Raw genomic sequence first — 23,738 nt, 5'->3', positions numbered from 1 at the left:
GGTGGCGGCCATGGGGTGATTGGTCGCTTATTTGGTAGCTCCCACTCATGGTGGATCTTTGGGGCCTTTTCCCCCAACTTATGGGGGATTTGATCGGTAAAATAGGAGACAGGTGAGGTGGAGGAGAAGAATCCCCCACCAGTTCATGGATTCGTGGACCAGAAGTGGTCTGATAAGGAGAGATCATTGGGCAAAGAAGGGCGTGGAGTCTGCAGCACAGAAAAACATGGCAGAGGTTCAGGGACTGTGATTGCCGGCCCAGTGGTCAACGGAGCAGATGGTGGAATTCCTTCAGGAGAGCTTTGCTAAGCAAAGACAAGAGTACATGGATCCAGTTAAGACGGGGATTGACCGGGTGGAGCAAAGATTGGAAGCCCAGGGCCAGGCAGTCCAGAAGGTGGAAGAGGCGGTGGTTGTGCATGGGGCTGATGAGGGACCACCAGAAAAGGCTGCAAGAGACAGTGGAGGATCTTGAGAAGTGGAGGATCTGGAGAACAGGCCGCGCATGCAGGACCTGAGGATCGTTGGCCACCCGGAAGGCAGCGAGGGATCGGAAGCAGGGGCATATGTGGCGCGTATGTTCCAGAAGCTGCTGGGGGAAGGTGCATTTACTCGACCCTTGGAGGTGGATCTGACTAGCCTGGAGGGACTCAAAGCCCCCCAAATCAGGGGTATGGGTTAGCGACATGGCTGGGTTTCTCAGGCTGGAGAAAATTAAGTTCGCCCTGAGAGGGTCAACGTTAGGGTTTGTTCGGAGGTGGCAGCCGTTTATCGACTTCTTCGGAGAAAACTAAACTGTGAGCAGATTTAATAAAGGGGGGGGAGGGTTAGGGAGTAAGGAGGGGTAGGGGGTTAGGCTATTTTTGTCTAGCTTAAGCGGAAACAGTGGGAGATGGAGGGGTGTGTTACACAGTAAATTATGTTTACATTGGTATCTTTTGTTGTTGTAAAAGCATAAATGCCTTAATTAAATATTTGTTGAAAAAAAAAGTTCAAATGACTATAGTTCAGTGCCTGTCTTCTCACAGAACTCAGGACAAAATGGAGCTCTTCACATGACCTGCCTTTCTTCTAGAAGATTCTCCACCAAACGCAAGCAATAATTAGAGACCATCAATGTAAGAGATAGAATTTTTCCCTCCTGTGGACCGGAAAATTTGGGAGTGGCCAAAAACTACTGCTGGTCGGAAAACATTTGAATTTTCCCCCTCACCACTTTCACGGCAGGCAGATGGTGGGTCAGGTTTCTGCATATCTGCCATTTCACCAATGAAAGCTGATAATGTGCTTTGTCAAATTGACATGGATGACGGGCAAAAGTCACCCATTTGCAAGTTGAACTTGATCAGCAAACAAGAACATAGATTGCAGGAGTGTCTTTGGTAAGGCGACACATTTCATGAATGTGCCCAAACCTCTCCCAAGCTCTGCAGAACATGTCAAATATCAGGGTTGGCATCATGGTCACCTGGATTTTTATGTGTGGGCCTGAGGTGCAATGCTGTGTCAGCTAAAATCTAAATGCATAGATGGAACTCTCAGAATGACATTGGCTTTCTGTAGGTGAGTGGGAAGCCTCCTATAATCGCCCAGTGCTCATTGTACTGTTGCATCTATCAGTGCCCAGAGAGAAGGACAATTGAACAATGGAGTCTGTGCTCAATACTGTGATCTTGATGGCAGTGATCTGATTGAGGAGAAGGGCCTGGCGCCATCAAGCACAGCTTCCAGAGGCGGTTCGGCATGAGGCCCATGAGTCAGGGGAGCCCCAGCAAAACCCAGAGGATGAGGTTAACTTAATCTCATGGAAGTGACTTGCATGACCAAGGATCTGCCGAAGAAGACTTTCCTATCTGGAAATGAGCAACAGACAATATCGCACCTGTCTGCGCTTGTCAAAAGAGGTAGCTGATGGACTTCACTTGTTGGCGGCCACAAAGTGAGAGGTCGCATGTAACGTGGCTCCTGTCTGTGGACTTGATTTTTGGCTCTTTTTGCCGGTTTAGTGAGTGCTGTGCAGGTGAAAATGTGATATAGTGGAAGAGTGAGGATTCCTCCTCCACTGTGGGATGTTTATAAGTTACCAAACGAGAAGTGTGTTGAGTAAAAGGTTGTCTCTGGATTGCGCGTGGCATAGGAGGGGAAGTTTCTGATGGGAGAATTTAGAAAGCAGAGGCAGGCAGTCACGGACGATCTGGCAAAAGTAACTGGGCCAATTTGGGCAGCTTTGGAAAGGGTGAAACAGTGGATGGAGGTCCAGAATTCATTGATCTAGAAGGTGGAGGAGACTGCCTCAGATCATGAGGATCAGATTGCCTCTTTCGAGGAAGAGTTGATAATGATAGTGAAGGTGCATAAAATAATGAAGGCTCCAGATGACAAAATCTGAGGATTGTTGGGCTGCCCGAGGGCATAAAAGGGGTGAAGGTCACATAGTGTATGGTAAAGATGTTTGGGCAGCTGGTGGGGGAGGGGGTTGTTACACACCCTTCTAAAGTGGGCTGCGTCCATCGGTTGCTGCGGAAGAAGCCCAGGTCTCGTGAGCGGCCATGAGTGATTATAGTCCGATTCCACAGGAACTTAGACGAAGGGTGCAGGAGACATTAGAGTTCAAGTGTGAAGGCCACATTATTAGAAATTACCAGGACTTTGGAGCGGAACTGGCGAGAATGAGGGCTGAGTTTAATAAGGCCAAGTCAGCTCTTTTTGACAGTATGGTAAAATTCAGAATGATTTTGGCAGAGAAATGGCAGAGCGAGTTCAATGCGGACAAATGCGAGGTGATGCATTTTGGAAGATCAAATTCAGGTGTGAATTGTACAGGAAATGGCAGAATCCTTACAGAGGGATCTGGGCGTTCATAGAACATAGAACATTACAGCGCAGTACAGGCCCTGCGGCCCTTGATGTTGCGCCGACCTATGAAACCACTCTAAAGCCCATCTACACTATTCCCTTATCGTCCATATATCTATCAATGACCATTTGAATGCCCTTAGTGTTGACGAGTCCACTACTGTTGCAGGCAGGGCATTCCACACCCTTACTACTCTCTGAGTAAAGAATCTACCTCTGACATCTGTCCTATATCTATCTCCCCTCAATTTAAAGCTATGTCCCCTCGTCCTAGACATCACAATCCGAGGAAAAAGGCTCTCACTGTCCACCCTATCCAATCCTCTGATCATCTTCTATGCCTCAATTAAGTCACCTCTTAACCTTCTTCTCTCTAATGAAAACAGCCTCAAGTCCCTCAGCCTTTCCTCATAAGATCTTCCCTCCATACCAGGCAACATTCTGGTAAATCTGCTCTGCACCCTTTCCAATGCTTCCACATCCGTCCTATAATGCGGCGATCAGAATTGTACGCAATACGCCAAATGCAGCCGCACCAGAGTTTTGTACAGCTGCAACATGACCTCATGGCTCTGAAACTCAATCCCTCGACCAATAAAAGCTAACACACCGTACGCCTTCTTAACAACCGTCTCAACCTGGGTGGCAACTTTCAGGGATCTATGTACATGGACACCGAGATCTCTCTGCTCATCCACACTGCCAAGAATCTTACCATTAGTCCAGTACTCTGTCTTTCTGTTATTCCTTCCAAAATGAATCACCTCACACTTTTCTGCATTGAACTCCATTTGCCACCTCTCAGCCCAGCGCTGCAGCTTATCTATGTCCCTCTGTAACTTGTAACATCCTTCCGCACTGTCCACAACTCCACCGACTTTAGTGTCATCTGCAAATTTACTCACCCATCCTTTTACGCCCTCCTCCAGGTCATTTATAAAAATGACAAACAGCAGAGGCCCCAAAACAGATCCTTGTGGTACACCACTAGTAACTGGACTCCAGTCTGAACATTTCCCATCAACCACCACCCTTTGTCTTCTTCCAGCTAGCCAATTTCTGATCCAAACTACTAAATCACCCTGAATCCCATGCCTCCGTATTTTCTGCAGTAGCCTACCGTGGGGAACCTTATCAAACGCTTTACTGAAATCCATATGCACCACATCAACTGTTTTACCCTCATCCACCTGTTTGGTCACCTTCTCAAAGAACTCAATAAGGTTTGTGACGCACGACCTACCCTTCACAACACCGTGTTGACTATCTCTAATCAAATTATTCCTTTCCAGATGATTATACATCATATCTCTTGTAAACCTTTCCTAGATTTTGCCCACAACAGAAGTAAGGCTCACTGGTCTATAGTTACCGGGGTTGTCTCTACTCCCCTTCTTGAACAAGGGGACAACATTTGCTATCCTCCAGTCTTCTGGCACTATTCCTGTGGACAAAGATGACGTAAAGATCAAAGCCAAAGGTTCAGCAATCTTCTCCCTAGCTTCCCAGAGAATCCTAGGATAAATCCCATCTGGCCCAGGGGACTTATCTATTTTCACTCTTTCCAGAATTGCTAACACCTCCTCCTTATGAACCTCAAGCCCTTCTAGTCTAGTAGCCTGAATCTTAGTATTCTCCTCGACAACATTGTCTTTTTCCTGTGTGATTACTGATGAAAAATATTCATTTCGCACCTCTCCTATCTCCTTGGACTCCAAGCACAACTTCCCACTACTGTCCTTACTGGCCCTACTCTTACCCTAGTCATTCGTTTATTCCTAACATATCTATAGAAAGCTTTAGGGTTATCCTTGATCCTACCTGCCAAAGACTTCTCATGTCCCCTCCTGGCTCTTCTTAGCTCTCTCTTTAGGTCCTTCCGAGCTAACTTGTAACTCTCGAACGCCCTAACTGAACCTTCGTGTCTCATCTTTACATAAGCCTCCTTCTTCCTCTTGACAAGTGTTTCGACTGCTTTAGTAAACCACGGTTCCCTTGCTCGACCACTTCCTCCCTGCCTGACAGGTACATACTTATCAAGGACACGCAGTAGCTGTGCCTTGAACAAGCTCCACATTTCCATTGTGCCCATCCCCTGACGTTTTCCTCTCCATCCGATGCATCCTAAGTCATGCCTCATCGCATCATAATTGCCTTTCCCCCAGATATAACTTGCCCTGCGGTATATACCTATCCTTTGCCATCACTAAAGTAAACGTAATCGAATTATGGTCACTATCACCAAAGTGCTCACCTACCTCCAAATCTAACACCTGTCCTGGTTCATTACCCAGTACCAAATCCAATATGGCCTCGCCTCTCGTTGGCCTATCTACATACTGTGTCAGGAAACCCTCCTGCACACATTGGACAAAAACGGACCCATCTAAAGTACTCTAACTATAGCGTTTCCAGTCAATATTTGGAAAGTTAAAGTCCCCCATAACAACTACCCTGTTATTTTCACTCCTATCCAGAATCAACTTTGCAACCCTTTCCTCTACATCTCTGGAACTTTTCGGAGGCCTATAGAAAACCCCTTACAGGGTGACCTCTCCTTTCCTGTTTCTAACCTCAGCCCATACTACCTCAGTAGACGAGTCCTCATCAAACGTCCTTTCTGCCACCGTAATACTGTCCTTGACTAACAATGCCACTCCTCCCCCTCTTTTCCCACCTTCCCTGAGCTTACTGAAATATCTAAACCCCGGCATCTGCAACAACCATTCCTGTCCCTGCTCTATCCATGTCTCCGAAATGGCCACAACATTGAAGTCCCAGGTACCAACCCATGCCGCAAGTTCACCCACCTTATTCCGGATGCTCCTGGCATTGAAGAAGTCACACTTAAACCACCTTCCTGCCTGCCGGCACACTCCTGCAACTTTGAAACCTTACTCATGACCTCACTGCTCTCAACCTCCTGTATACTGGAGCTACAATTCAGGTTCCCAAGCCCCTGCTGAGCTAGTTTAAACCCTCCCGAAGAGCATTAGCAAATTGCCCCCCCAGGATATTGGTACCCCTCTGGTCCAGGTGAAGACCATCCCGTTTGTAGAGGTCCCACCGACGCCAGAATGAGCCCCAATTATCCAGAAATTCTTGCTCTTTTTGTTTGTTTGTATTTACTGTCGATACAAATGCCTTAATAAAAATATATATTTTTAAAAGTCAATCTGTTACCACTAGGTTTACACTGCTGTTCCAAGTTGAAAGTTCCACACAATAATTAAAGATATTTGTTACTTGTTCTTTTTGTTTCCACAGAATTTGCAAAGCAAATCTTGGTATGCAAGCATGTGTGATCGGAAGTCAGCAGAAGCTGTGTTATATGAAAATGGCAAGGTGGGCACCAGATTTTCAGGTCACTAGTGATCTATTTGTCGCCTACTGCTTCAAAATCTCCCATTCCCTGAAGGAGAATTTGTGCCTTAGTGGGGAATAATTCCTCTCGTGGGGAATCTATCTAGAACTAGGGAGCACATTTTAAAAATAAGAGGTCTCTTGTTTAGGACAGAGGTGAAAACGCAATTTATCTCTGAGGGCTGTTCAGTGCTCAAAATTCTGTTTCCTCGAGAGCAGTGAATGCAGAGTCACTGAAAGACAGATTATTGATCTACAAGGGACTCGAGAACTGTGTGTGTGTGGGGGGGGGGGGGGGCATGAAAGTGGAGTTAAGGCTACAGTCAGATCAACCCTCAATAATTGGCGGTGCACGTATGTGCACACCGTGAACTGTGCTACAACCAGTTGAATGGAGGGACCGGGGAGCCTGTTGCTACTGCCAGTTGTTTGCAAGCGAGAGAGAGTTGAGTTCTTGCCTGCAGTTGCCACGCCTGGGATTCGTACTCGTCACTGGCTGCCTTTCAGCTTATCGGCTTGGAGTGGAGCGGATTTTATTTGGCCTGCTGCCGGGCTGAAAGTGGGGTACAATGGACTCACTTTTGAAGTTTTCGACTAGATGGTATCTGGAGACCGGATGCAGGAACTATGAGAGCAGTCGGGCGGTGGCCCAACTGACTGTTTGCACTAATGTTAGTTGTGTTTTACACATCTCTCTCTCTCCGGAGGATGAGAAGGAGGGTGGGGGAGGGAAATGTGCGCTGGCATGACTGCTGGCAGCTGTGACTTGTATTTAATTGTTTGTTGGGATTCTTGTGAGGTTGCTCTGTATTTGTTTTTGTAAAGAGAGATCCCTCTCTCCCTCTTCTCTGCCATGCCTCGTATCGGTGTGTTCTTTTCCAGTCGTCTGTGTTGCTCATTTGAGCGCCTTTCCACTGATGTGGGGCTCCCATTGGGAGGGTTGAGGGAGGCGGGGCAGGGGGCAGAAGTGGCCGGATGCAGGCTTTGATGAAAGGCACTGCTTTGGATTGAATAGTGGCCCCTTCTCGGGAGGGGAGGGGTATTCTCTCTCTCTCAAACTGTGCCCTACGTCGGTGAAGAAGCACTTGCAAGCAGCTCAGTTTACCGGAAAGGGACAGGTAGCGCACGGTTGAGGGGAGAGAGAGAACACCTCTTCCCCTCACTAGCACCAGGAAGGACTTCTCAACCCCCAGTGCACAGAGGAAGGAAGGCCGCAACTGGCAAACACCCAGCGCTAAGCCCAAAATAACAATACTGTACCTCAGAGCATGAGCGACTCAGGTGAAGTGTGAACTCCCCCAATGAGGGGGTCAGGGAAATCATTAGCAGTTCCACCTGCATAAATAGAACTGGCCAGTGTGGTACCAGCTCGAGTAAGAAGCAGTGGTGAAGTACTACTGCTGTGTATATATTAGTCGAAATAAAGTTATTTTCTTTGACTGCACAAATTCCTGCTGGATTCTTTGTGGCCCTCACAACAGAAGGAAGAAAAGGACTAAGAAAGATTAGATGTTCCACAGTTTTGAGGATTAATGAGTTAAACTAGAAAATGGTGTGATTCCATCTGAAATTAATCACATTGGGAGGAAATCTCAAGACAAAGATTATGTAAAATGCTGACGTCTTCATGAAGAAGTTAGAAGCAAGTTCAACTAGATTAGTAACAAACCATTGTACCGTTTTGGTCCAGACTAGCTTACTGTGTGAAGAGTTTTATCTCTGAAGGCTGTTAAGTGCTCGTTGATTAGTTCCGTTCCGTTGATTAGTTCAAATTTTTAAAATGTACAGACCCAGGTTGAAAAAAAGAGCAGAAGAATAAGGTAAGAAATAGGAACAGTAACTATTTAATCCCTCAAGCGTGCACCACCATTCATTGAGGGTTGATCTGATTGTAGCCTGAACTCCACTTTCCTGCCTGCAACCCCCACCCCCCCCCCCCTCCCAGTTCTTGAGTCCCTTGTAAATCAAAAATATGTCCAGCACAGCCTTGAGTAAATTTAGTGACCCTGCATTTACTGCTCACTGGGGAAGAGAATGTCGAGCACTTAGCCTTCAGAGATAAATTGCCTTTTCACCTCCTTATCTGGTGGTGCGTGCTGCGCGTTGGGCGCCTATCCGCCGATGTGGGGCTTCAGTTGGTTTTTGTACCTTTGTAAATGCTTTGCATATTACTGTTTCTCGTGACTGTTACTTCTTTGCAAGTTGCTGATTCTTTTGTATTTTTGAGTTGTTAATAAACTAAAATAATTATGGGGTACCCAATAATTCCCAGACAATAGTATTCAGGCAGGTTTCACAACTTGCTGTAACCGACAAGTTTTTACAACAAACTCAGCATCTGGCTTGATTCACCCACATCTTCCTCACTACTCTTTTCAAATGTGGTAGAGTTCTGCACTCCCGAGTCTGAAGCTTTCACCCAGCTTTCTCAATTGAAATTGAATTGGGTCAATGCAAATCAACTGCAAATCAATCTGCACCCTGAAATGAATAATTTTTGACTTTTCTAATCTTTAGGATGGGGCTTTCCTGGTGAGGCCTAGTTCCGTATGTGGCAGGAATCAGCCTTACACCCTGGCTGTGTTGTACAAGGGAAAAGTTTACAATATTCCAATTCGTCTGATTGAAGGCAGCAACCTGTACGCCCTTGGCAAGAAGAAGGCAGGAGAGATGGTGAGTAAAAGCTTATCAGCATGTCTCTTCGCACTCTCCACAAGTATTGAAACCAGGCACATCAACTGGGAGTATTTTCAGTACTGTGGGTGGAATCTTCCATCTCCTCCCCAGGAAGATTTTCTAGCCCTGCCAAAGTCAATTAACATTTGAATGGCTCGCCACATTTTTAAGCCCTGCTCAACGACAACAGAGCTGTAAAATTCTGCTCCATGTTTCCACATCAATGGGTAATATAGAAACAGTGGCATTGCTCTGTGCAATGGTTTTTATTTTTGACTGAGTTAAGCTTCGGTGTTCCAGGAGCACAGAAATTCTACACGAGAGTTGATTTTTGGCGGCACGGTAACACAGCAGTTAGCCTCACAGCGTCAGGGGCCCGGGTTCGACTCCTGCCGTGGGTGACTGTCTGTGTGGAGTTTGCACTTTCTCCCCGTGTCTGCGTGGGTTTTATCCGGATGCTGTGGTTTCCTCCCACAGTTCAAAGATGTGCAGGTTAGGTGGGGAGGCTGGTTTAGCTCAGTGGGTTAGATAGCTGGTTTATGATGCAGAACAAGGCCAGCAGTGCGGGTTCAATTCCTGTACCAGATGAGAATTCTGAATTTTCCCTCTGTGTACCCGAACAGGTGAGGAATGTGGCGACTAGGGGCTTTTTACAGTGACTTCATTGCAGTGTTAAGCCTACTTGTGACAATAAAGATTATTTATTTATATGGGGTTATGGAGATCAGACGGGAGAGCGGGCCTAGGTAGGATGCTCTTTCAGAGGGTCAGTGCAGACTCAATGGGCTGAATGACCTTCTTCTGCACTATTGTAATTCTATGGTTTTATGGATTCAACTCATCATGTCTGTGCCAGGTAGCCTTAAAATAGTATTCACATTTTTCTTTGTATTGCTCGCTGTGCTCCCACGTTAATTGTCATCTGTGATACAGATATTTGAAGAAAATCCAGGCAGAATGTTTCACCCAAAACCTAATGGAATTCCAGAAAAGCTGACTGAAATAGATAGTATAAATTAGTTAAAGATACTGCTAAAGAGGGCAGCACGGTGGCGCAGTGGTATGTTATGGGCGAGGCGTTTTCAGAACCCCAAAATGTATCATGGAGTTCAACCAACCTCCCCCTTTAATGTATTTGTTGCTTTTCCTAGCACACGGCTTGTTCCCTAGGAGTGGGATTACAATTATGGACACGTGGGTTTTTAAACACAAAACAATGTTTATTCCATGAACTCAACTTAACATCTTAAATAAACATTGGATCTCTTAACACCCCTTACTTCAAAGATAACTCCGAAAATATTACAACAGTAAATAATCCCTCAAAATGTTCCTTCAAACTTCCAAGAGACTTAACACCTTTAAGTAGAATCACATCAGGTTAAAGGCTTTACTATTATGAGTTTAAATCACCCAAATGATCCAGAGATAGTCTTTCATGGCAGAGATCACTGCAAATCCAGCTCACTTGAAACACAGACACTCCAAACTGAAACTTCAAAATGGCTGAACTGCTCAGCTCCACCCAGGTGCCGGAATGTGACATCACTGTTTTCTTAAAGGTACATTGCTGAAACATCCATGTCTTAAAGGTACTCTCATATGACAGGTAGCATTGCAGCCTCACGGCGCCGAGGTCCCAGGTTCGATCCCGGCGCTGGGTCACTGTCCGTATGGAGTTTGCACATTCTCTCTGTGTTTGCGTGGGTTTCGCCCTCACAACCCAAAGATGTGCAAGGTAGGTGGATTGAACTCGCTAAATTGCCGCTTAATTGGAAAAAATTAATTGGGTACGTTAAATTTAAAAAAAAAAAGATACTGCTAAATATGTTTTGCAGAAAAGGTATTGAGAAATATGCTTGTAATGTAAACTGATGAATTCAGTTGCTTTTCCCTGCTCCTTGCTTTTCCCTGCTCCTAAGAACTCTTCCATTCTTATACTCTGGCAGAGTCAAAGTTTCACTGACAGTCTGCATTGATTGATTCTGTTCTTACTATTCCTTTGCTCCAATGTGATTGCTTCCAATTTTCCCCCCTTTTTTGTTTCTGATTCAGAGGTTTCACAGTGTTCAAGGAATGATTGATACCTATCAACAGAATACATTGATCCTGATTGACCAACAGAACAACACTAAAGACTCAACTTTGTTGCTTTACCCTGTCCAATTGTAAACAATGAGAAAACTTGCCAAAGGGAACTTTGACCAGTCTTTAGTTAAAATTCACAATTACCAATGCAATGGTACAGGAACAAGAAATGGATCACAGAACTTCTAACAATCAATCCTACTATAGGAGAATGCCATAACCCTATGTAAACCAAACCTCTGGACTTAGAGCATTTTAATTCAAGTACTTACTGTGTATGGTCTGTTCTTCATAGGTCTTTTCGGCATTTAAAAAATAAAATCTCAGTTTACCTTTCTGTACTGTTCCTTACATGCATGAGTTTGACAATAATATCAGCCAGAGCTTAACTTAATCATCATTCGATATTCTTACACCTGTCTCAATCAGGGGATAACTGGATCACGATGAAAGATGGAACCGTCAACAGTATTCCCCTCCACAAACCAGGGCTCCAGAGTTCCCACTAAGATCAGCTAACTCAGCAGAGTTGGAGTTGAATCTCAGCTGTCAATTGACTTGACTAGTTGAGTCATTTGGGGATCTCCAAATCTCAAGACTGACCTTAACTCTGATCCATTGTTTGCAATAAATATTTGTCCAGACCTACAGGTTAATGTAGATTATTCAGCTTGTGAGGCTTTGGGTGGAATTCTCCCAAATAACTGATGGTGGGCTTGGTGGCAAGCAGCGCAGTGAATCTGGCTGGAGCCAAAAGTCGGTAAATGACCGGCATAAAATCCCATTGCAATTCTCCCAATGGTGGGTTAACGGTGGGCCGCTCTTCCTGCTGGCAGGTGGTTCAAACACTATTTGCATCTCATGAAAACCCATTCAAATAGCTGCCTGCTGACATGCAGGCCTTTCAATCTTAGTCACAAAATTTACATCGGCGTCAAACCCGATTGCCAATGAGTGGCATGCACAAGGCGATCCTCAGTTCACCAGAGAGTTTGGGTGACACAAACCACTTTCTTCCATAAGGCTGCGCTTCTCCTGAGACGCTATTCAACACTCTGCTGGAGCAGACCAGTTCCAGTCTCCATCTCAAAGCTGGTCTTCATGGACGGCACCATGCTGCTGGACCCATGGACCCTCCTGTGCCACCAAGTCAGATCAGTCCTGCGCTTGGCGTTGGGGAGTACAGTGGTCTCTTTGCCTTTGGTGCCACACAGCAGTGTTTGTCTGAACAGGGTCGTGCTGCAGAATTCATGCAGCCACCAGGGGTTGAACGGTAGTACAGTGGTTAGCACTGTCGCTTCACAGCGCCAGAACTCGGGTTCGATTCCCGGCTTAGGTCACTGTCTGTGCGGAGACTGCATGTTCTCCCAGTGTCTGCGTGGGTTTCCTCCAGCTGCCCCGGTTTCCTCCCACAGTCCCGAAAGATGTGCTGTTAAGTAATTTGGACATTCTGGCTGGTCCCTCCGTGTACCCGAACAGGCGCCGGAATGTGGCGACTAGGGGCTTTTCACAGTAACTTCATGCAGTGTTAATGTAAGCCTACTTGTGACAATAAAGATTATTATTATTAAAAGTCTGAAGGTCAACCGGAGTGGAGTGTGAGGTGAGGCAGGGTGGGAGGGGAGAGGCAGCATGCAAAGCTCACAAACAAGGTGGTCAAAGGGATACCACTTCATTCACTGGAAGGGGATGCACAAAGACTCCAGGTACTGTGGGTAGAGGGGCAGCGGCATCTTGCAGTGCAAAAGAAGAACAAATTAGCCTGCCTCAATGACTACCGTTCGGTGGCCCTGATATCTATCATGAAATGCTTCGAGCGGCTAGTCATGAGACGGATCACTGCCAGCCTCCCAGACAGTCTCGATCCACTGCAGTTTGCCGATCACCGCAGCTGATCCACAGCAGATGCTATCTCCCTGGCTCTACAATCAAAACTCGAACACCTCAGCAACAAGAACACCTATGTAAGACTGCTGTTCATCGACTACAGCTCCACCTTCAACACCATTATCCCGACAATACTAATAACCAAACTCTGCAACCTTTGACTTGACCTCTCCCTGTGCAGCTGGATCCTTGACTTCCTCACCAACAAACTGCAATCAGTCAGGATAGGCAACAGCACCTCCTCCACAATAGTCCTCAACACCGGGGCCCCGCAAGGATGTGTGCTCAGTCCTCTACTGTACTCCCTATACACACATGACTGTGTGGCAAGATTTAATTTCAACTCAATCTATACATTTGCGGACGATACGACTGTGGTGGACCGTATCTCAAACAATGACGAATCAGACTACAGGAGGGAGATAAATCACTTTGTTGCATGGTGTACCGAAAACAACCTCTCTCTAAATGTCGGAAAGACCAAGGAACTGATCATCGACTTCAGGAAGCGCAGCACGATACACACTCCCATCTGCATCAATGGCTCCGAAGTAGAGATGGTCGATAGCTTTAAGTTCCTGGGGTGTCACCATCACCAACAGTCTGTCCTGGTCCATTCATGTTGATGGAATAGTCAAGAAAGCCCAACAACGTCTCTATTTCCTACGGAAGCTAAATAGATTTGGCATGTCTGCATCGACTCTCACACTCTTCTACAGATGTGCGATAGAGAGCATCCTATCCGGCTGCATCACAGTCTGGTATGGAAACTGCTCGGTCCAAGATCGCAAGAAACTGCAGAGTGTGGTAAACTCAGTCCAACGTATCACACAAGCCTGCCCCCCAACATTAATTCTGTGTACATCTCCCTCTGCCTCAGGAAGGCAGACAGCATTAGCAGAGACCCCTCCCACCCAGACATTGCCTTCTTCCAGACCCTTCCATCAGGCAGAAGGTACAGAAGTCTGACCCGCACATCCAGACATAGGAACAGCTTCTTCCCCACATCTACAAGACTCCTCAACGACTCCCCCTTGGACTGATCTGTTCGCTGTAAGAACACTATTCACGACGCCCGATGCTGTTCTTGCTCATGTCTTTGCTTTGTTTGGCCCCATGTTCCACATTGTAACCAATCACTGTTTGCCGATGTACCATTTGTCAATGTTCTCTGTGATTTTTCTTTTATCTATGTATGTACTGTGTACGTTCCCTCGGCTGCAGAAAAATATTTTTCACTGTACTTCGGTACATGTGACAATAAATCAAATTAAATCAGGTGATGAGCATTTGTGGGACGGTAGTTGAATCAAGGGGAACATACTTCCTCTTGAGGCTGCTCGACTTTTCCCTCTGGGTTGTTGGCATTCTGCACGGCCTGGTAAATACAGTTAGGCTCCAGAGGGTGATCTGAGAGTGCTGGACGGATTTAAATATGGCGTGAGGAACTTCAAATCCATGAGCAGGGCAGATGAATCAGTCTGCCAGGAGAGTCGGATGAGCACTCCCTGCGCATAATTACTGAGCTTTGAAGTGCGGAACCTGGCACAGGATCTTGCCATTCTGGTCAGTGGGACAGGTGTGAACTGGAACCGCCCAACACTACTGAGTGTCAAAATGAAAAAATTCCGCCCTACACAACTAACTTGAAGTGATTATTAAAAATCGGGTGTGGGGCAATGGAGGCAACACATGAGATTGAAGGGGGCGTCCGGGTGGTCGCCGATTTATAACAATCACTGGTTTGTCCCAGGGCGACTGGATGGGGGCTGTAGGGGATGGCGGCGGGCAGCGTTTGTGAGATTTGTGGACCTATTCATTCAGGAGGGTTTCTGTACCTTGGAGGCAATAGAGGAGGAGTTTGAGTTGCTGGGCGGGAAGGGGTTTTGGTACCTCCAGGTACGGGATTTTGTCCGGAGGCAGGTTCCTAGCTTCCCTCGCCTCCCCCTGAGGGGTTTACAAGATAAGGTGATGTCAAAAACAGAGGTTGGAGGGGGAAGGGTCTCGGAGATATTCCAGAAGCTGATGGAGTGGGAAGGGGCCCCTATCAGGGAGGTGAAGAGGAAGTGGGAAGAGGAGCTGGGTGGGGAGATAGAATTCGAGCTGTGGAAAAAGCCCTGAATAGAGTCAATTCATCCTCGTTGTGTGCCAGACTTAGCTTGATCCAGTTCAAGGTGGACCAGAGGGCCCACATGACAGTAACCTGGATGAGCAGGTTCTTTGACGAGGTGGAGGACAGATGTGGGCGGTGTGGGGGTAGCCCGACAAACCATGTGCATTTGTTTTGGGCTTGTCCGAAATTGACGGGATTCTGACAGTGATTCGCAGACGTTATGTGAAAGGTCCTGGAAGGAAGGGTAACTCAGAGTCCAGAATTGGCAATATTTGGGGCATCGGAGGATCCGGGGCCAAGGGGGGTGGGGGGGAGGGAGGCCAATGTTCTGGCCTTCTCCTCCCTGGTGGCCCGGAGACGGATTTTGCTGGGATGTAGGGACTCGGAGCCCCCAAAGTCAGGTGTCTCAATCTGGCAAGGTTTCTCAATCTGGAGAAAATTAAATTTGCTTTGAGAGGATCAATTCAAGGGTTTGCCCTGAGATGGCAGCCGTTCATAGACTGCTTCAAGGAGAATTGAACGTCAGCAGTAAGGTGGGGGTGGGGCGGAAACAGGAGACATAGCAATGTTACAACGGGACAGGGAATATAGTTAACGGGTAGCTAGAGAATAGAGCGGGGGAAGTAGGTTGTTCTGCAGGTTGTTTTTCTTTTTTCTTTACGTGTGTTGGCCCGTGCAGGTGTTTAAGAGATGTTAATATGTTAAACTGCAAATTACAAATGCCTCAATAAAATATTTTCTAAAAAGAAAATATTCATCAGCAGCTGTGATTGCTGCCAGTCAGTCAAGTTGTGGCATCACAGGAAATTACAAAAAAACTACATTTATTGCTGAATGCTGGAGAGCAAATCGTGAATAAAATAAATTGGTGCAATCAGTCCACTCTGATGGACTGATGGATCAGGGTTACTGATTGATTAGCTTATCTGCTCTTTTGTAACAGTTTGAATAAGTTTGGAATAAAATACACTCAAAAAAATAAAATTCACCTTAAAAAAACAAAGGTTTGTATCTGCTCAGGATCAGGATACACCAAGCCAACATGACGACAGGAACAGAAAGTTGGCATTCTGACATGAAGATCAGGAGAGCAGCACTAAGTCACAACTTTCATTACTGCTGCCACTTTATGTGCTGCCCCGAAGGGCCATCAGGAAAGCGGCTGGGTTGTGCTTATTGTGTCAATTGATCTGCGAGACAAAATACTTGAGCCCTGAGAACATAGCATATGCTCCTTTCAGGTATTAGCTGTGCTCAGTGGGTTGTCAGAAGTTTGTGGGTTGAAACCTCACTTTGGAGGATTCAACAGAAAATCCAGGCTAACACGTCAACAGAGTACTGCGGGAGTGCTGCACTGTAGGGCAGCATGATGGTGCAGTGGTTAGCACTACTGTCTCACATGGGTTTGATCCTGGTCCCGGGTCACTGTCCGTGTGGAGTTTGCACATTCTCCCCTTGTCTGCGTGGGTCTCACCCCCACAACCCAAAGATGTGCAGGCTAGGTGGATTGGCCACGCTAAATTGCTCCTAATTGGAAAAAAAATAATTGGGTACTCGAAATTTACAAAAAAAAAGGGAGTGCTGCACTGTTCTGAGGTGATGTCTTTCATACAAGACATTAAACTGAGGACCTGTCAGCCTGCTCAAATGGACTATAAAGATCCCATGGTACAACTTGGCAGGAGAGCAAGGGAGTTCTCCCTGGTGTGCCAGTTAATATTTATCTCCCAATGAACATGAATAAAAATAAAAAATTACAGATGTTGCTATTTGTGGAATATTGCTATATGCAAATCGGGTGCTGCATTTCATACATTAGAATACTGACAATTCTTTTTTTAAATAAAATTTTTATTTATGGTTTCATAACAACACCAGAAGAAACAGTGTACATACAAATATCTTCCTCCTTTATAGGTTCCACCTTTTCTAACACCCTACTCTAAACTAAACTAAACCTCAACCCCCCCCCCCTCTTCTGCTGACGGTTAATTTTCCCCAAAGAAGTCGACGAATGGCCGCTGCCTCCGGACAAACCCTAACATTGACCCTCTCAGGGCAAACTTGATTTTCTCTAGACAGAGAAAGCTAGCCATGTTAGTTAGCCAGGTCTCCGACTTCGGGGGTTTTCAGTCCCTCCAATCGAATAATATCCGACTCCGGGCTACCAGAGAGGCAAAGGTCAGAGCGTCTGCCTCTTTCTCCTCCTGGATTCCCGGGTCTTTCGGCACTCCGAAAATCGGCACCTCTGGACTCGGCGCCATCCTTGTTTTCAACACTTTGGACATGACATCCGCAAACCCCTGCCAGAATCCCCTCACCTTCGGACATGCCCAGAACATATGAACATGGTTCGCTGGTCCTCCCGCACACCTTGCACACCTATCTTCTACCCCAAAGAACCTGCTCATCCGGGCCACTGTCATGTGAGCCCGGTGAACGACCTAGAACTGGATCAGGCTGAGCCTGGCACAGGATATGGACGCGTTGACTCTGCTCAACGCGTCCGCCCAGAGACTGTCATCTATCTCTCCTCCTAGCTCCTCTTCCCATTTATGTTTCAGCTCCTCGGTCTGCGTTTCCTCTGACCCCATGAGTTCCTTATGAATGTCCGAAACCCTCCCTTCTCCCACCCACATTCTGGAAACTACCCTATCCTGTATCCTCCTTGGTGATAGGAGCGGGAAGGTTGAGACCTGCCTACGTAGGAAGTCCAGCGCCTGCAGGTATCTAAACTCGTTCCCTCCTGTCAATTCAAATTTCTCCTCCAACTCCCTCAGACTGGGAAAGCTCCCCTCTATAAACATATCTCCCATCCTCTCGATCCCTGTTCTCTGCCATCTCCGCAACCCTCCATCTAGCCTCCCCGGGGCAAACTGCTGATTATTGCAGATTGGAGACCAGAGCGATGCTCCCTCTGCTCCCACATGTCTCCTCCATTGCCCCCAGACTCTCAGGGATGCAACCACCACGGGGCTGGTGGAGTACCTTGCCGGCGGGAACGGCAGAGGCGCCGTTACCAACGCCCCCAAACTAGTGCCCTTACGTGATGCCGCCTCTACTCGCTCCCACATCGACCCCCCCCCCACCGCCCACTTCCTAATCATGGCTATATTCACCACCCAGTAATAATTACTAAAGTTCGATAGCGCCAGCCTGCCCTCCCCCCGGCTGCGTTCCAACATCCCCTTTTTAACTCGCGGGGTCTTACCCGCCTATACAAAGCCAGAGATCACCTTGTTGACCTGTTTAAAAAAGGACCGTGGAATACAGATGGAGAGACACTGAAACACAAACAGGAATCTCGGGAGGACCATCATTTGCACTGTCTGTACCCTCCCAGCCAGTGACAGCGGGAGCACGTCCCACCTTCGAAAACCCTCCTTCATTTGGTCCACTAGTCGTGCCAGATTTAGCTTGTGCAGCCGTTTCCATTCCCGCGCCACCAGGATGCCTAGGTACCGGAAGCTTCCCCCACCACTCTAAACGGCTATCCCCCTATTGCCTCTCCTGCCCCCTTGCCTGGATCGCGAACATCTCACTTTTCCCCATTGATTTGAGCCAGGGTTTAGAGAACCCCAAAGTGTATCATGGTTCACCTGACCCACAACTTTTAATAGATTGTGGTATGGGGAGGACACGGCCCACTCTACAGGTGTGGGACAGCAGAAATGGAAAAGTATTTTTTTAAAGCTGAACAATGTTTATTCTATGAACTCAAGTTTACCTTTTTAAAGCATACAGTGAACATCTTAGCAACCATCAATTCAAATACAACCCCTAAAGAATACAACACTAAGCAATCCTTAATAACTTCCCAAACAACATCCAGAAGACAAAAGAAACACCTTTTGACAGAAGCACATCAGGTTTACATTCACTACTGAGAACATTTATAATTCTGAATTCACCAAATAATCAAGAGATAGTCTTTTCCTTGAGGACAAGATTGGCTTCTACATTTAGTGGAGGGATCGGTCTGTAGGACCCGCATAGCTCCAGGTCCTTATCCCGCTTCAGGATCAATGAGATCGTGGCCTGTGACATCGTCGGGGAAGCCCCCCTTTCTCCTTTGCCTCAATAAATGTCCTCATCAGCAGTGACCCCAGTATCCCAGAGAACGTTTTGTAAAATTCCACTGGGTACCCATCCGGACCCGGGGCTTTACCCGACTGCATGGCCTTCAGCCTATCTGCTATCTTTTCCAACCCGATCGGAGCCCCCAGCCCTTCTACCAACTCTTCGTCAGCCTTCAGGAACCTCAGTCTCCCTGAGAATTGCCTCATCCCCCACCGGCCCAGCTGGGGGTTCCGACTCATACAGCCGGCTGTAGAATTCCTTTAACGCCTTATTGACCCCAGCTGTATCTCCAACCAGGTTCCCATCCCTGTCCCTTACTTTCCCAATCACCCTGGCTGTCTCCCGCTTTCTAAGCTGCTGCACAAGCATTCTACTGGCCTTCTCCCCATATTCAGAAATCGCCCCCCCCTCGCCTTCCTCAGCTGCTCCACCGCCTTCCCTGTAGTTAACAAGTCAAACACCGCCTCTAGCCTCCCTTAGAAGCCCTGCCTCTGGGGCCTCCGCACAACTCCTGTCAACCTGCAGTATTTTCTTTAAGTCGGTCCGTCTCTGCTCTGTCTACCTTCTCCCTGTGGGCCGTATCAAAATCAGCTCCCCTCTAACCACCGCCTTCAGCGCCTCCCAGACCACTTCAGCCAAAACATCCCCCGTGTCGTTGACTTCCAGATAGTTCTGGATACATTTCCTCAGCCGCCCACACACCACCTCATCCGCTAAAAGTCCCACGTCCAGCCTCTAGTGTGGGCGTTGGCCACCCTCCTTGCTCACCTGTAGGCTAACCCAGTGCGGGGCATGATCCAAGATCGTGATCGCTGAATACCCAGTGTCCACTACCCCTGTCAGTAAAGCCATGTTCAGGATAAAAAAGTCAATCCGGGAGTACACTTTATGCACATCAGAGTAGAAGGAAAACTCCTTCACTCTCGGCAGCCCAATTCTCCATGGGTCCACCTCCCCATCTGCTCCATAAACCCCTTTAGCTCCTGTGCCAGCAACCGCCCCCCCCCCCCGCCCCCCATGACCAGCTTATGCGAATCCAGGTCCGCGATCTTCCCCAACTTCCTCCTTATGAACTCCACATCATCCCAATTTGGCGCGTATATATTCACAAGCACCACCGGCAGCCCCTCCAGCTTTCCACTGACCATGATGTACCGACCCCCCACATCCGCAACTATTCTTCCCGCCTTGAATGACACTCGCTTGTTGATCAGGATCGTGGCCCCTCTAGTCTGAGAGTCCAGCCCCGAATGGAATACCTGCCCGACCCATCCCTTCCTTAATCTGACCTGGTCAGTTACTCTAAGGTGCGTCTCCTGCAACATTGCCACGTCCGCCTTCAGTCCCCTCAAATGCACGAACACGCATGCCCTCTTAACCGGCCCATTTAGCCCTCTTACGTTCCATGTGATCAGCCTGGGAGGGGAGCTTTTCTCCCCCCCCACCCCCCCGCTGATCGTCCATCACCTTTCTTGGTCCAGTCTCCAGCCCGCACCCCAGGCCTCCGTCCGTATTGTCCCACAGCAAAAGTCCCTCCCCAGTCAGCAGAACATTCCCCCTCCCACCCCTCCAGTAACAGCACTATACAAACAACCCCCTTCAACAAGCATAACATCTGCTCACGCCCTACTGCACTTCTGTGAGCTAGCCCGCCCAGATAACTTGGTGGCCCCTGCCCATGGCGCCAGACATTTTCCCACATATTGTTCCCCCCCCTCCCTCCGCTCGGACACTCATATGCAAACAAAAACAATCCCAACCCAATTGCCCAAAAGAAACACAAAGAAAATCAAAAAGATCTAACATCTAACATTCACACCTCCATCTCCCATCAGTGCAAATGCAAACTTTAACTCACACAGCTCATCCGCAGGCCCCAAATCGATACAGATGGCATTACATATAACGTCCAAAAACAAAAGCTTTTTTAAACATGAACGCTGCAGCAAAGTTCAGTCCAAATACCTCCCCACCCTGGGTTGCTGCTGCTGCTGACCTCCTCCTAGCGCTCCGCGAGATAGTCTAGGAACGGTTGCCACCGCCTGAAGAACCACTGCACAGAACCTCGTAAGGCAAACTTTATCCTCTCCAGCTTAATGAACCCTGCCATGTCATTTATCCAGGCTTCCACACTGGGGGGCTTCGCGTGCGTCCATAGTAGCAAGATCCTCCGCCGGGCTACCAGGGACGCAAAGGCCAGGATACCGGCCTCTTTCGCCTCCTGCACTCCCGCTCGTCCGTTACCCCAAATAGTGCCAACCCCCAACTCGGCTTGACCTGGACTTTCATCACCTTGGACATAGTCCTTGCGAAACCCCTCCAGAACCCATCCAGTGCCAGGCACGACCAGAACATGTGGACGTAATTCGCTGGGCTTCCCGAACACCTCCCACATCTGTCCTACATCCCAAAGAGCCTACTCAACCTCGCCACTGTCATATGCGCTCTGTGAGTAACCTTAAATTGTATTAGGCTGAGCCTGGCGCAAGAGAAAGAGGAGCTAACACTACTCAGGGCATCAGCCCAGAGACCCTCATCAATCTCCTCCCCAAGCTCCTCCTCCCACTTGCCCTTTAGCTCCTCTACCGAAACCTCCTCCTCTTCTTTCATCTCTTGATAGATCGCCGAAACCTTGCCTTCTCCGACTCATACACCCGAAATCACCCTGTCCTGAATCCTCTGTGCCGGGAGCAGCGGGAATTCCCTCACCTGCCGCCTCACAAATGCCCTCAGTTGCATATACCTGAACGCATTTCCTGGGGGTAACCCAAACTTCTCCTCCAGCGTCCCTAGGCTCGCAAACGTCCCATCTATAAACAGGTCCCCCTGCCCCGCAAGATCCCTGCCCGATGCCATCTCCGAAACCCTCCATCCATCCTTCCTGGGACGAACTGATGGTTCTTCCGAATCGGGGACCAAACCGAGGCTCCCATCTCGCCCCTATGCCGTCTCCACTGCCCCCAGATCTTCAACGTTGCCACCACCACCGGACTCGTGGTGTACCTTGTCGGCGAGAGCGGCAGCGGTGCCGTCACGAGCGCCCTCAGGCTCGTGCCCCTGCAGGACGCCATCTCCAACCACTTCCATGCCGCTCCCTCTCCCTCTATTACCCACTTATGGATCATCGCCACGTTGGCTGCCCAATAGTAGCCGCACTGATTCGGCAGCGCCAGCCCTCACTGTCCCTGCTACGCTCCAGAAACACCTTCTTTACCCTCGGGGTCTTATCTGCCCACACGAAACCCATGATGCTCCTACCTACCCATTAAAAAAGGCCTTGGGAATCATAATGGGAAGGCACTGGAACACAAAGAGAAACCTCGGGAGGACCATCATTTTAACCGACTGTACCCTGCCCCCTAGCGAAAGTGGCAGCACATCCCATCTTTTGAAATCCTCCTCCATCTGCTCCACCAACCGCGTCAAATTAAGCTTGTGCAGGGCCCCCACCTGGATCCCCAAGTACCGAAAGTTCCTTTCCGCCCTCTTAAATGGTAGGTCGTCTATCCCCCTTCCCTGGTCCCCTGGATGCACCACAAAGAGCTCACTTTTCCTTACATTGAGCTTATACCCCGGAAGTCCCCAAACTCCCTTAGGATCCGAATATCCTCCACCATCCCCTCCACTGGATCTGCCACATACAGCAACAGGTCGTCCGCATACAGCGACACCCGGTGTTCCTCTCCCCCTCGGACCAGTCCCCTCCATTTCCTGGACTCCCTTAGTGCCATGGCCAAAGGCTCAATTGCCAATGCAAACAACAAGGGGGTCAGGGGGCACCCCTGCCTCGTCCCTCGGTACAGCCGAAAGTACTCCGACCTCCGCCGATTCGTAGCCACACTCGCCACCGGGGCTCTATATAGGAGCCTGACCCAACTAATAAACCCCTCCCCTAGCCCAAACCTCCGCAACACTTCCCAAAGATACTCCCACTCCACCCGGTCGAAGGCCTTCTCCGATTCCATTGCTGCCACTACTTCCGCCTCTCCCTCCACTGATGGCATCATAATCACGTTGAGGAGCCTCCGCACATTAGTGTTTAGCTGCCTGCCCTTTACAAATCCCGTCTGGTCTTCATGAATCACCCCAGAGACACAGTCCTCAATTCTCGTAGCCAGCACTTTTGCCAGCAACTTAGCATCCACATTGAAGAGCGAGATCGGTCTATACGACCCACCTTGCAGTGGGTCGTTCTCCCGCTTCAGAATCAGCGAGATCAGCGCCGCGGACATTGTCGGGGGCAGGGTCCCCCTCTCCCTTGCCTCATTGAGAGTCCTCACTAACAACGGGCCTATCAGGTCCACATATTTCCTATAAAACTCAACCGGGAACCCATCTGGCTCCGGGGCCTTCCCCGCCTGCATGTTCCCCAATCCTTTAACGAGCTTCTCCAACCCAATTGGCACCCCTAACCCAGCCACCTCCTGCTCCTCCACCCTCGGGAACCTCAGTTGATCCAAAAATCTTCGCATCCCCTCTTCCCCCGCTGGGGGCTCAGATCTGTACAGCTCCTCATAGAAGTCCTTAAATACCTCATTTACTCTCACCGCACTCCGCACCGTATTCCCCCTGCTATCCTTAACTCCACCTAGCTCCCTCGCTGCCACCCTCTTACGGAGCTGGTGTGCCAGCATCCGGCTCGCCTTCTCCCCATACTCGTACGACGCCCCCTGTG

The 23,738-nt window shown here is 48.4% G+C and overlaps 1 protein-coding gene across 1 annotated transcript in view; it reads left to right on the top strand.

Annotated features, from left to right (window-relative positions):
* LOC140396903 (uncharacterized) overlaps positions 1 to 23,738 on the top strand; it is a 117,290-nt gene that overhangs the window by 57,072 nt on the left and 36,480 nt on the right. Inside the window, exons 14-15 of the mRNA XM_072485757.1 lie at positions 6,124 to 6,201; positions 8,737 to 8,892. Of these exons, the coding sequence (XP_072341858.1) occupies positions 6,124 to 6,201; positions 8,737 to 8,892 (234 nt within the window). The remainder of the gene's footprint in view (positions 1 to 6,123; positions 6,202 to 8,736; positions 8,893 to 23,738) is intronic.

The sequence above is a fragment of the Scyliorhinus torazame genome, chromosome 20 (assembly GCF_047496885.1).
Source record: "Scyliorhinus torazame isolate Kashiwa2021f chromosome 20, sScyTor2.1, whole genome shotgun sequence".
NCBI lineage: Eukaryota > Metazoa > Chordata > Chondrichthyes > Carcharhiniformes > Scyliorhinidae > Scyliorhinus > Scyliorhinus torazame.
This window is presented reverse-complemented; position numbering and strand designations above follow the sequence as displayed.